This window comes from Myotis nattereri (genome assembly GCF_964212035.1).
Source record: "Myotis nattereri genome assembly, chromosome: 18".
NCBI classification, from domain to species: domain Eukaryota; kingdom Metazoa; phylum Chordata; class Mammalia; order Chiroptera; family Vespertilionidae; genus Myotis; species Myotis nattereri.
Window position 1 is genome coordinate 21,949,485 of NC_138093.1, and position 13,344 is coordinate 21,962,828.

The 13,344-nt window shown below is 35.7% G+C and overlaps 1 protein-coding gene across 3 annotated transcripts in view; it reads left to right on the plus strand.

The window, feature by feature from the left end:
• Positions 1–13,344, plus strand: part of RALGPS2 (Ral GEF with PH domain and SH3 binding motif 2) — a 121,986-nt gene that overhangs the window by 63,503 nt on the left and 45,139 nt on the right. For all 3 annotated transcript variants that reach the window (XM_081112126.1, XM_081112124.1, XM_081112125.1), the window contains 2 exons: positions 1,216–1,308; positions 3,313–3,439. In XM_081112126.1, coding sequence (XP_080968252.1) covers positions 1,216–1,308; positions 3,313–3,439 — 220 coding nt within the window. The remainder of the gene's footprint in view (positions 1–1,215; positions 1,309–3,312; positions 3,440–13,344) is intronic.

Below are 13,344 nucleotides of genomic sequence, written 5' to 3' on the forward strand. Positions count from 1 at the left end.
GTATTTACTCTGTTTAGGATTCCTTGAGTTCCTGGCCTTAGGAATGACTGTCTTTTAGTAATTTGGGAAAATAATCTGCCATTGCATCACAAATATTGTTTCTACCCCATTAGTTTTTTTAGTATCTCCTAAAAAGTGAGATAAATGTTGGCCTTTTTGCTGTACCTTTCATGTCCCTTAACTTATTTTAAGAATTTTTAAAACTCATTGGCTTTTATGTTGCATTCTGGATAGGGCCTTCACATTTAATCTTCATTTTATTTGAGAACAACATACCTGATATTGTTCTCCATTTGTGAGTTCCTATTTTCTTGTGTTTTTTCATTTTCCTTTTTTTTTTTTAACTTGTGTTTATATTTCTTGAAACCTTATGGGAATTCTTTGAGACCCGAGTTAAGGTCGCATACTAGGTTGAGTTCTCTAGAGAAACAGAACCCTTCTCTTCTCTTTGTTCTAATGTTCAGAACAGGCTTTTTGTCTTGGAGTCGCTTAATAGGGCATAGAACCATTTTAAATGACTGATTTTTATATAGGGCTCTTGGGATGTCAGCATCTCATAGTATGAAGAAGTCTGGGAATAATCACAAAGTGTCGAGTAGATGTCTTGGCAAACTGATGGAACCTATTGTTAGGTACAAGTTGTCTGCAAGGAGACTATAAAAGCAAGGTCTGGTCCTGGGAAGCAGGTGGATGTCCAAGCATAAACAAGGAACCCTGGATCTGGGGATTCAGGCAGGAGGAAGCAGGAAAGTGAAGAGGACTGTCGAAAGCAGGTTTGAGCTCTAACCCTGAATAATGGTGGTATTGAGTAGGAAACCAAATCAGGATCCTTTTCTTGAATCTCGAATCTTAGGACAGAGGCTTAGTAATATTTTAGTGTAAGGAAGGAGACTGCTTGCTGGATACCAGGGTGCATGATCATACCAGGTGAACTTGATATCAGCCATATCTTTGTTTTTGTTATTATATTACCCAAGTAGAAGTAGATTGGTTCCCAGAGCTTGGGGGCAGTGCCAGGTTAGAATACAGAATTTCTATTGAGGGCCAAAAGCAACTTAGGGGTAAAATTGAGGTGTTCTAAAGATAGATCTTAGCAGTGAGGGTGCTAAGTATGGACACTACCAATGCCTAGATTTTACTTGTTGTTCATCTAAAGATTTTTTTTGTATTAATGCTCTTTATTTGTCTCCTCTTCTCTTTTTCTTAAATCTTCAGAAACTGTATGAGCTGAATAACCTCCATGCACTCATGGCAGTGGTTTCTGGCTTACAGAGCGCCCCGATTTTTAGATTGACGAAAACATGGGCGGTGAGTAATCCTCCTTAAGTTAATGAAAGGTTAGACTTCCTATTGGAAGTAAAGATGTATTCGTTTCTTTTGTAGTGCTTAGTGAGGTTAATATTATGATAATAGATAAGGATTTTTAAATTACTTTGTCCTCTGTTCTTTGGAACCTACATTTTTATGTCTCAAGTGTTTCAGGAGGCTAATCTGATAATTTTGGGATAAATTACAAATACATTTAATCATGTAAAAACTATGCTTTTGGAAAGTTTTAAGGAAAATCTAAATTTTAAGTTTCAAAAAATATACTTAGTTTCCATTAATTTTTAGTCAACTTTGGGGGTTTTCCTTAGGAATAATGGAAAGCCTGAGAGTTAGCATGCTGTTATGCAGTGTTGCTGCACATTCTGATATGTTAATCATATTTGGTTTTATTACATTGATAAGGTCAGGATGTGAATTTTTACATCTGCAAATTTGTATATTTCGTCTTTGAGTGACATGATACTGACCTCAAGTTTTCTAGGTATTTTTTGTTTAGATTTATGTAAGTAAAACTTTACATTTAATTAAGTGTGTTCATATTTAATACTGTTCTTCAATGTTAAAGGGGTTAGCCTAGTGTCACTTTCACTTTTCATAGTGTCTGCAGACAGATGTTTCTCATGAAAACCAGGGTAGATTTCTATATTGGAAAAACATTAGTATGGAAGAATTTACACTCCTCTTTATATTTTAGAAACACCTGGGTGAAGGGTTTTCCTACTTTAAAATTTATTTTTCAATAATGATGTCCTTATTCTCTTTTCTTAATTTGAATTTCATGGAGGAATGGAAATGATTATAAATATGCAGTTATGAATTCCATCTTTGAAGTTTTGGGGGAAAGAATTATACTCTGATTTATATTGTGGTTTAGAAATGAGCTACATTTTCCTCAAGTTAATTTTCATTTTCCTTGAAGATATTTTTTTGTCTCCTTCATGTATTTGCATGGAAAAGATTTTTTTAAATTCAATAACAGCTCCATTATTAATCTAAATAAAATTTTTGGTGTTTATATTAAATTTTAAAATATTCCATACTGTACCAGGCACTGTGTAATTTGCTTGACATAAAACAGTAAGTGATATAGACAGTCCCATTCTTATATAGCTAACAGTCTACTGGGAAAAGATAAACTGTAAATAAATAAATGATGTATCATAAATAGTGATGAACGCTCTGAAGAAAAATAAAGCAGAGTAAATGGGACAGAAGGGGAAGGAAGTATTTCATATAATATGTTGTAAGAGAGTCTCTGATAAGTGAGAGTTGGGGAGAGACCTGAAGGAATTGAGAGCCATTCATGTGGATATCTGGGAGAAGAGAATTCCGAGCAGAGGTAGTAGGCAGTACAAAGGCCCCAATAAAGTTCAAAGAATAGCAGGGTGGTCATTGTTGACAGTGGAGTAAGCTAGGGAGTGGTTGATGTGGGAGACGAGTCCAGAGAGGTGGCATCGAGTTAGATATTGGAGATGCTATTTGCTGATATTCAGGGCAGTGTAGATATTTTTTGGGCGACTGACCTTGCTTTTCTTTTATTCTCCTTGATTATCTTTATGTTTTTCAAAGGGCACACACAACAAATCTACCCTCAAGCCTCTTAAAACAGTTTCAGTTGATTATTCAACTGTGTGGATACAGCCAGTGGTCAAAGGGATAAAAGAAAAAATGTCAAAAATCCAAAAATGTAAACCAGTTTACAAATATTGTGGCCATAGTTAAATTTGTCAAGAAAAACTTGTCAACAAAAATTGCTTAACCATTTAAAATAGCAAAGATGGGAAATAATGTATTATAATTTACTAACTTAATGATTTTATGTACATGTCTGATTTTGTCACTTATGTATTACCAAAATATAATTAAAGAATGTATAACTTTGAAATTAAATTTAAATTTACAGTAAATACAACACAACTTCAAGTCTTTGCTATAATAAAATGGGATTTGGAAATAACTTAGGCTTTTCTGTTTGTTTTTTAGTTACTAAGTCGAAAAGACAAAACTACCTTTGAAAAATTAGAATATGTAATGAGTAAAGAAGATAACTACAAAAGACTCAGAGACTATATAAGTAGCTTAAAGATGACACCCTGCATTCCCTATTTAGGTGAGTTGACATCACCGTGTGTTCATTATGCCTGGTTGTTGCTCTGCTTAATCAGTATTTATATAAAATTCAAGATAGTTTAAAAGTGTTTGTAACCTTTAAAGAAATTACTGGGATTATTAGGCTGAAGAGATTGACTAAAGGAATGTGTTATTACCTGGAATGTATTTTTATATTAAATTAGCCTTTGCCCTAAAGATTTTTCATAGACTATCATTTTCTGTTAAAAATAGACCTGTATGGTAAAAGAATACATTTTAGCTATTTTGTAATGCTTTTAAAGAATAAATCAGTAGTTTGCAATGAACTTTAATGCTGTAACAATATTTAGCATTAACTAAAGAAATTGACCAAGAGATTTATTAAATTTACTTTTAATATCGTAAGTTCATGTTTTATACAGTTGGCAGATGTTTTAGGGTGTATTTTGAAAAGTAGTCTCAGTAATGTTGGTGTTACTGTTTTTCTGGATGAAATGAATTGTTTGGCTGGGGGAATTTAGCTTTAGTGCTAAGACAAAATAAATCTGTATTTGATATAACACTTGACTAAAGATTTACCTCTTTACTGTATATTTTACAGTATTTATAAATTCCAAGAATTATTTAAACAATAGCATTATAAGATTATTTTCATCAAAATATGAATGTTTTTTAGATGTTTAAATAAAAAGTTTCAAACTGTCCTTTAAAAAAAGTGTGTGTAAATTTAAATATAGAAAATGCTCTATAGAATATATGTCTAGCAAAAATTAAGTTGGTTTGATCCTATATAGAGAGTAATGAAATGGTAAACATTTCTTTCTTGCTAATATCCCTTTTTCTCCCATCTCCACTCTGTCTTTTATATAACTACTCATACCGATTTTTTGATAGCTGTTTTTGAAAGTAAATCGAAAAGCCTGTTATGTGTTCAGGAGGTGCTGCAGTGTCATCTTTGATGCCTTTACATACTGTGACATGGAAGACAAAATAGAGCCAGAGGCAGTGATACTCACTCAGCCGCTATAGAGCAACAGGCTTAGTTTGTCAGAGAACTAAGGGACCTCCTAGGATTCCAGTGAAATCGGGAATGTTGTGCACCCTATGTCGAAGGCAGATACCCCTAAACACAGTGTAGATAATGGCACTACATACCAGAACAGTGTGTTCTGTTTCTTTGATAAATGACTCAGGGCCATCGTGAGCATGACGGTACCAGAGAGCCTCTAAGCTGGATATTAGGAGAGACATTCTGCACGTGTCCACTTTTTACTGTAGCCTTGGCTGTGCCAGTCTTGAAAATGTAATTTGGGGGAGAGGAGGAATAGAGCATTTAAAAAATATCATCAACGTTTTCAAACTTTATAAAAACTTTTGTAGCATCAAGAGCATTTAACTGACAATTGACAACCCTCAGTTCCAAAATGGCACCACCACACTAACTTTCACGTCATTGAACTGTCTTCTTGGAGCCCTGCTCTCTTTCCCTAGAAATACACACAGGACCAGAGTCATGGTCTTTTTAAGGCTGGATGGGACCACGGTGATCTCTTCTTTACGTTTTAGATCACAAAGGTCCGGAAGGTGGATGACCCGACTCATAGACTAAAACCTAGTTACTGCAGACCCTCAGTCTGAAGGTTTGATCTAGCATCTTTCCAGTTATACCTGCGAAGCTCTTGTTCTAAAATTTGCTGGTTCTGTGATTGTTTTTTTATCATTGAAATGTTTTTCTCAAATTCCATAATTTGTATCTTTTAGAAATGGAAATAAGTATTATTTTCTATTGAAAAAGAGAAAATGGCAAAATAATAATAATTCTGGTGCTCTCACGTCTAGTTTAGGGCCTTGTTTTATATTTTCCACAATGGAGACTTCGGGCAGGATTTGAAGTTGTCCCTGTGTGTGCATATACATGTACTCTTGATGCGCATACAGAGAGAGAAGCGTGGTTGGAGTTTAGTGGAATCTGGAAAGGTTTTCCATTAAAGAATATACCTGCTTTCTCCAAACGCTGATCCCTGAAACAAACACCGTAATTATTTCTGTGGGTTAAAGCAAAGGAGGCAAATATTGCGGTGCAGAAGTTAATTTGGAGAAAACAGTAAAACCATTATCTTTCCTGTGTCTTTAGTTTGGTGTCCATTGACTTTCTTTCTTCTCTCTGGTTTTGTTTAGTCTTGTATGCTCTCCTGGCCCAGCATCTTCCCTTTCACTGTCACCATGTAATTTCTCCTTCATGCCTAAGCCAGTAAAAAAGTCACCCTATTCCTCCTTTCTCCTTGCTGCTTTCTTTTGCTCAGCATATATCCCTCTTCACTTGTAGAAATTTCCCAATAAGGTCACCACTGACTTCCACGTTGAAGTATTTAATAAGTATTTCTCAAACCTCATCTTAAATTTGTGAGGTTGATACTAGTTATTTCTGCTTCTTGAAATTCTCCACTCGTAGCACCTGTCTCTTGGTTTACCTTCTGTATTCTGGCTTTTGTTTTAATGGCTTCTCTTTCTCTGCCTTTGTCTTAAATCTATTCTTCTAGAGGTGTCTCAGTCTACATTTTTTCTTATTCTCTATACTCATTTGGAGTGGTCTCATTCAGATTTTTCCACATATCACCTGATGACTCTCAGATCTAGACTAGACTTTTATATCTAGCTGCCTATGTAATTCCTGAGGCCTGATAGCATCTTAGGTATTCAGATACCGATTGCATGAGATAGCTGTATTAACTCTAAGTCAGCATGTCCAGAAATAAATTCATCATCTTTCCCCTTCCTCCAAACCGGATCCCCATCTTATCTCCCAGCCTCATGTACCAGTGATCATGGTGTGGCATTGTTTACACTACTCCCCCACACTAGAAACCTGGGGGGTTTACGGAATTTCTCCTCTTCATCTACTTCTCATATTCTCTGTTGAAATGAGATGCGTCTTTCTGAGGGTTATCCAGAATTTGAAATCAAAAGGGGGGAAATGGCAAAGTACTTAGAGGATATACATTTTAATATCTATATAATTTTATATTTTGAAGTCTTCATATATTATTCATCCCTTTATTGGTTTGTGAAGCATCTGAGGCTGTGATGTAATTGCGCAACATTTGGCATAAATATTTTGGTAGACTTGTGAAAGGAAAATGAAACATTTGTCAGATAAATTATTGTGACTCAGTTTAGCTTATTTCCAGCATGAAAATCTTTTTAATATAGTGTTGATTTTGTTTTATAAAGCAGATCTTGAAATTAAATGTATTTCATCTATCAGAACACACATGCTTTTCTTAAGGAAATGTGAAGCATTTTCAACTTATACAGCCGTGACTACCTGATTTATTTACATCATAGACAGCTAGTTCTTTTTTTCATTCCTGATCTTCAGTTCCAGAGTGTTCTGAAGAATGAAGATTTAACAGTAGTTTATATCTTGGTAATATTTACTTTGTTCATATTTTGTTCTAATTTAAAATTAATTAGGGTCATGATTTTTTAATTTAACTTGTCTTGATTTTAGAATCCTTTACCCCTCATAAGAAACAATTGCCAAAAATGTCAACATTTACAAGATGCTGTATGGTTAATAGGACAGAATTTACTCTGAAGACATTTGAAAGATAACATTTTTTTTTATTTATTGCTTAAAGTATTACAAAGGGTATTACATATGTGTCCATTTTATCCCCCTGCCCTAGACAGTCCCCTAGCCTCCCCTATCCCCCAGTATCTTATGTCCATTTGAAAGATAACATTTATTATGGAAATTGGTAGTTTCTGTTCAACTGTCCCTCTTCAAGCATACTGAATTTGCATAATGCTACCCTTTATTCCTTATGTCTGCAAAGGTTCATTTGCAAAGATGTATCAACCTGAGGAATCTGTAGTGCCTAGAGAAAAGGCAAAGACTCCTGGCATGTTTCTTAACATGAGAGATGTGATCCAAACGGATGGTGTTTGCCCCTAAAAGTCATGATCAAAACCGACCATTCTTTATGAAACTGAAAAAAGGAGGTGGAGTTTTATATGCTGACAAACTCTTTACTTTGATACTGCCAGATTTATCCATAATTCAATGTGGATTCAATTCTACAAAGTAGAAAATGTTTTTTTGGCTTTCAATTCATCATCCCTTGAAAAGTTGTCTCTTCTGTTGGTTCTCATTCAAAGTAAAAATTAGCCTGGACAGACAATACAGTAAATAATTCTGAGAGCAAGGATACAGTTTTTTTGGAGAGGAATAGTTTGGCAAATCTCAAGGAAAAAATTGTTTTATATGAGAATTATTGCTTAAAATCTGAAAATCATTAACAGCATTCATTTGTTCTTGTCATTGAAGAACAATCTTAAGGGGTTTATGGAAGAATTTGGCATAGGAAGTTTTACTTTGCTGGAGAGGAAGAAAAGCAGAACATTGTGCAAAAATAATTTAGTTGTATGAAACCTGATATCTTTCATGTGCATTTTCTAGCCTCATTTCTATTTTACGTAATTTTGGGAAGATGCAGTAGCTCAACTGACTTATGTTTTCTAGGAAAGAAAGCATACAGGGTGGGTCAAAAGTTGGTTTACGTTGTTTGTATGGAAAATCATACAATAACAAATAAATAATAATACAATAATAAAATTCAAGTTTTACGTACTCACAACTATAAACCTACTTTTGCCCCACTCTGTATTTCTAAAACTCTGGCGATAAGTAAATTGTTGCCGTTCTATATATTGCTTTCTATTAAGTAGAAGCCCAGTTTTTGTTAAGCTTCTGCCCTTCTGTGGGACACAGATACCTGTTTTGGTGTATCTGGGTATGACTCCTTGCTCTTGTAGAGAGAGCTCCCCCTCCCACATGCACTTAGTTTTAATTTAATGTGTTAGATTTTCATAATAGCTCCCCCTTTTATTTTTTTGAGAAGAGAAAAGCTGTTTTTAGAATAGCCCTCTGTAATGCAGTGCCCTCTCCATCCCGTGTTCTCTGAAAAGCATCATTTTATTTTCATCATGATGTTTGCATTAATCTCTGTCCCCCTCAGTCGTGTGTAAGCCCTTCTTCTTTTTTCTTTTTTAATCCTCACCCGAAGATATTTTTCCATTGATTTTTTAGAGAGAGGGAAAGACAGAGAGAAATATCGATGTGAGAGAAACACAACAATTGGTTTCCTCCTGCACAGGCCCAAGCCAGGGAGGAGCCTGCAACCGAGGTACATGCTCTTGACTGGAATCAAACCTGGGACTCCAGTTTGCAGGCCGATGCTCTGTCCACTGAGCCAAACCAGCCAGGGCTGTAAGCCTTTCTTGGTCTTGGTCCAAGGCTTTGTCCTTGGCATCTAGAACAAAAATAGGCACTTAGTAATATTTGTTGGTTGTATTAATTAATTAAATGATTCTTTTCTGGTTCTTCCCACTGGTCCTATAATTTTATTTGTGTGGCATTTTTGTATACATTAACTCCTACCCACTCCAGTTTTCTTTTGTTGCATCAGCTGACTAACCAGTATTTGCTTAGCAGCAGGCTTGGTGCTAGATACATAGCAGTGAATGAAATGGGCTTTATGCCTGCCTTTATGGAACATCACAGCTCTTTAATACCATGGCTCAGGTTGCTATTACAGCCTTGTGAATCTTCTCTCCTATCTCCTGTTTCATGGAAGTGGTACATACATGTCATTGCCAGGCCTTGTTTGAGGTGTCCTCATCTTAGCCAATGGAGTGTTTAAAGCATGCCTAAACTTAAAAGGAACTTCAGGTTTTATCTGATCCTTTTATTTTTCAGTAGTTTCTTTCTATCTTGATCTCCCAGTAAAATACGGTTCTTTAGTTTACATTCGTTTTAGAAACTTCTATTAACCAATGTACAGATATTTTCAAAAATAATAGCTTTGCATTCATATTGTTATGCAGATAATTTCAACAAAGTCCAAAGCTTTCTGCAGCTCTGTGGGTACTGAGGTGTGTTTTTTTTTCCTTCCTCTATGGTAGAATCGTACTTGGTGGAAAGTATAAAAGGCTCTGAACTGATCCCAAAAATGCCTGCTGGTTAAAAAATGCCACTGGCATTCGGCATTGAAAGAGTGTTAGTCCGTTTTCCTTGTCTTTGGTTTGGTTTGTAGGTAATGCGCACCATGGGTTGCTTCACCTTATCCTTCGCAGCGGATTACATGTTGTACACTAGGACAGCAGCCAAGCGCGCTCAGGCGTTTTCTTCTGAATCCTGAGAATGAGCTCTGACCAATGGCAGCTCGCCCAGCCTTTTCTCTGGCCAGAATCACATCCCCATTTTCCATTACCTCATTTATATCCGTTTTACCCTTATTCTTTTCGTTTTGTTTTGTTTTCCTGCCAGTTTTCTTTTTCTTTTTAATTTGTTTATTAATTATTACATGTGTCCTTATCCCCCCATTCTCCCCCCCCCCCAGCCCCCCACTCATGTCCTCACCCCCCTATTGTCTGTGTCCATTGGTTAGGCTTATAGGCATGCATACAAGTCCTTTGGTTGATCTCTTATTCTTTTTATATATTTAAAATTCCTCTAACATTCTTTAATGGTATACATAATTTCTGAAGTTTATTTTAGATCACTCATTAGCTTATGATATAAAAAGGCTGGAGGTGGGGCTGCATTAATTTCTTTCCCATGTTCATATTTTTCTTTAAGAGCCTATCTCTTTAAAAAAATAAATAATGTATAGCAACTATACAGTATTGCATCTCAGTCATAAATATAATGTGATTCCCAAGTTCCAGCAGCTTTGCCAGTGGTGCTTCCAACTGTTGATGTTTCAATAATTTGTAAGATTTTTAAGCAAAAATTGGAGATTAATAATAAAAATCTTTTTCTTTAAGATATCTTTATTGATTTCATAGAGTATAAAGGAGAGGGAGAGAGAGATAGAAACATCAATATTGAGAGAGAATCATTGATCGGCTGCCTCCTACACACTCCCTTCTGAGGATTGAGCCCATAACACCGGCATGTGCCCTGACTGGGAATCGAACCGTGACCTCCTGGTTCATAGATTGATTCTCAACCACTGAGACACAACAATCGGGAAATAATAAAAATCTTAATAATTGACATTTATTCAGTATTTAATACTTATATGCCTGATGCTGTGTACTTACATAAATTAGTTCTTAACAATTTATAAGGTAACTGATATTATTCATATTTTACAAGTGGAGAAACTTAGACAAGGGAGGTTAAATTGACTTATAAAGATATGCATTTTAAGTAATTCATTTATAGTGCAAGAAAAACAATATGAAATTATATCAATATTTTGGCAGCTGTATGTAGATTGAAACTTTTAGTTCATTCTTTAATCTTCCTTATAATTATCTGTAGAACTACAATATAATAACTGTTAACCCCACTGATAAAATTGAAAAGTGAGCTTATTTTTAGATGGATTTTTTGGAGGTAGAGGGTGGGATTATGGCATTATAAGTGGAAGCAATCCTTTCTTACTTGGTTATCTCTCTGAGGCCCTAAAATAAAAGACTAAAAACGTGTCAGGGTGTAATAATCTTTAACTTACTATTAAGTATATAAAAATAGTATTACATTACATTTACAAATAATTTAAAACATTTTCATGATTGCAGAAGTTCTTACAGGCTTTTTATATTATTACCAGGAGGAGACCTAAGAACAATAATGCTAGAAGAATTAGCATTCTCATATCATAACTCTCAAGTGAACATTAAACCGAAAATTTGGTCTTTATACTCTACCAGGCTTGAAACCTAAGGATATTTTTATTTATAGATATTAACTAAATTTCAAGGTGGTGTCTAATATTGGCATTATCCAAAATCTCAAGTTTTAAATGTCGACTTCACAGATGCCAAGTTTCCTAGGCATTGATGGCCTCTCACCGAGAATGGCAGAGTCTAAATCCTTTCTAGGATAAGCTCCATTTCATTTATTAAGAGTAACTGACATAAAGAGTCTTTCGGGGACTTGTATGCATGCATATAAGCATAGCCAATGGACATAAGACACTGGGGGGGGTGGGTAGGGGAGGCCAGGGAATTGTCAAGGGCGGGGGGGGGGGAGGGAGGAGACATATGTAATACTCTTTGTAATACTTTAAGCAATAAAAAAAATAAAATTTAAAAAAAAAAGTCTTTCGGTAAGCCAGCTCCAAAGTTATAGCTCAGTCTTATTGAAGGTGAGGCAACCATGTTTTTATTCCAGGTAACCTGCGAAGTAGCTAGCTACTAGGCCTTTCCTGCCACATAGGCAACCTGTCGACTCTCTCATAAGATCTTCGTTAGACCCTCGCCTGTATATCTCAGTGGTTAGAGCATCAACTGTGGATGGAAGGTTAATGAGTTCGATTCCCCATCAAAGGCATGTTACCTGAGTTGCAGGTTCAATCCCCAAGTCATTGTGCTTACAGAAGGCAACCAGTCGATGTTTCTCTGTCTCTATTCCTCTCCCTTTTTTTCTCTCTAAAGTCAATGAAAAACATACCCTTGGATGAGAATTAAAAAAAAACAACAACAAAAGATCCCCATTAGGTTGAAATTCCTACTATGGCTATTCTTGCCTTAACTTTTATTTTTATTTTTTTATGGTTCAGTCTTTTTCCTATCTGCCATAGTAGCTGACATAGCTCTATTAGGTTATAATGACGATCATAGGCCAGTGTCATTTTGTGCCTGAAAACTTGGATATTATTTCTCTTAGCACATGTATTGATCACTTACTCTATGCAAGGCACCATAATAAGTATTACAGAAAGTACGTAGATGAGTGGTAACCTGATAGCTACAGTCCACTGAGTCCAAACTGTGTCAGGCATTATTATAAATGTTTTGCCACATGTATTATGTCATTTGATTTTCACACTAATCATGTGGTCTAGGCAAGGTACTGTTGTTATCCCCATTTTATAGATAAGAAAACTGAGGCAAGATATATAAATTACCCAGGGTAGCCGAGCTAGTAGATGGTAGAGTTGGGCAAATGCAAGCAGTTTGGGCTTTAGAACCTACCCTCAGTCCTTACATAACACTGCTTCTTGTTCCCTCCTCTCATGGAGCTCACTCGCATAAGTTGTCCTTAGCTCTCCGGAACAGAGCTGTGTCAGCTTTCCAAAGGAGAGGAGAAGGCCCAGCAGCCAAGGCAGTTTAACATTCAGCCCAGTTTTCTAGTTTGTTGGTTGACTTTGACATCATTCTAGTGTTACTAATATTCCTCTTCTGTGAAAATTCTGTAAGACTTGCTTTGATTGAGTTTTGGATGTTCACATGATATGCTACAGTTGTGTCAAAAAATGAAATACCCTAGTGAAGTATTATTTAACTAACATTTGATATAACAATTAGATATCTAATTCCTCCCAGAAATCTTATAGCAGGTATTTCAGGGGTGGGGGGAGTTCTGGGGATGGTGGAGTGGGCCTTGAAAACCATTCTAAGAGGAATAGGTAAAATAAAGAATAATACCATGAAAAGGTTTTAATGTTCTCTTACCTTCTCTCCAGAAGTTTTATTTTGAGATGTGCCAGAGGAAAAACATTGGTCATGTTTTAGTGGACTTAAGTTATTCAAATAAATGATAGTCTTCAGTTCTGATTGGATTTTCTTTTTGTTTGAGCAGAAGTCTGATGAGATTTCTCTAAAATCTTGCTAGTAGTTCACAAATGAATTAAGGGAAGGTCAGCTCTAAGCCATGGACATGATTTTGGAAGGAAGTTGTTTCAGAAGGTTGGTGATAAAGTTGTTGCAAAGATGAGTTAAAGACATACACATTATAAAATGGAATTAATGATTTGGACTATCCAAACCCCTGTGGATTCTGCTCTGAAGCAGTTGAATCTCAGAATCTCCATATTGGGGGAACACCTAAAATTCTTACAGTTGTTTTAGTCTTACCTGTAAGTATGCAGAAATGTTGCAAAGCTGTCCAAGCTTCCTGACTTGAAT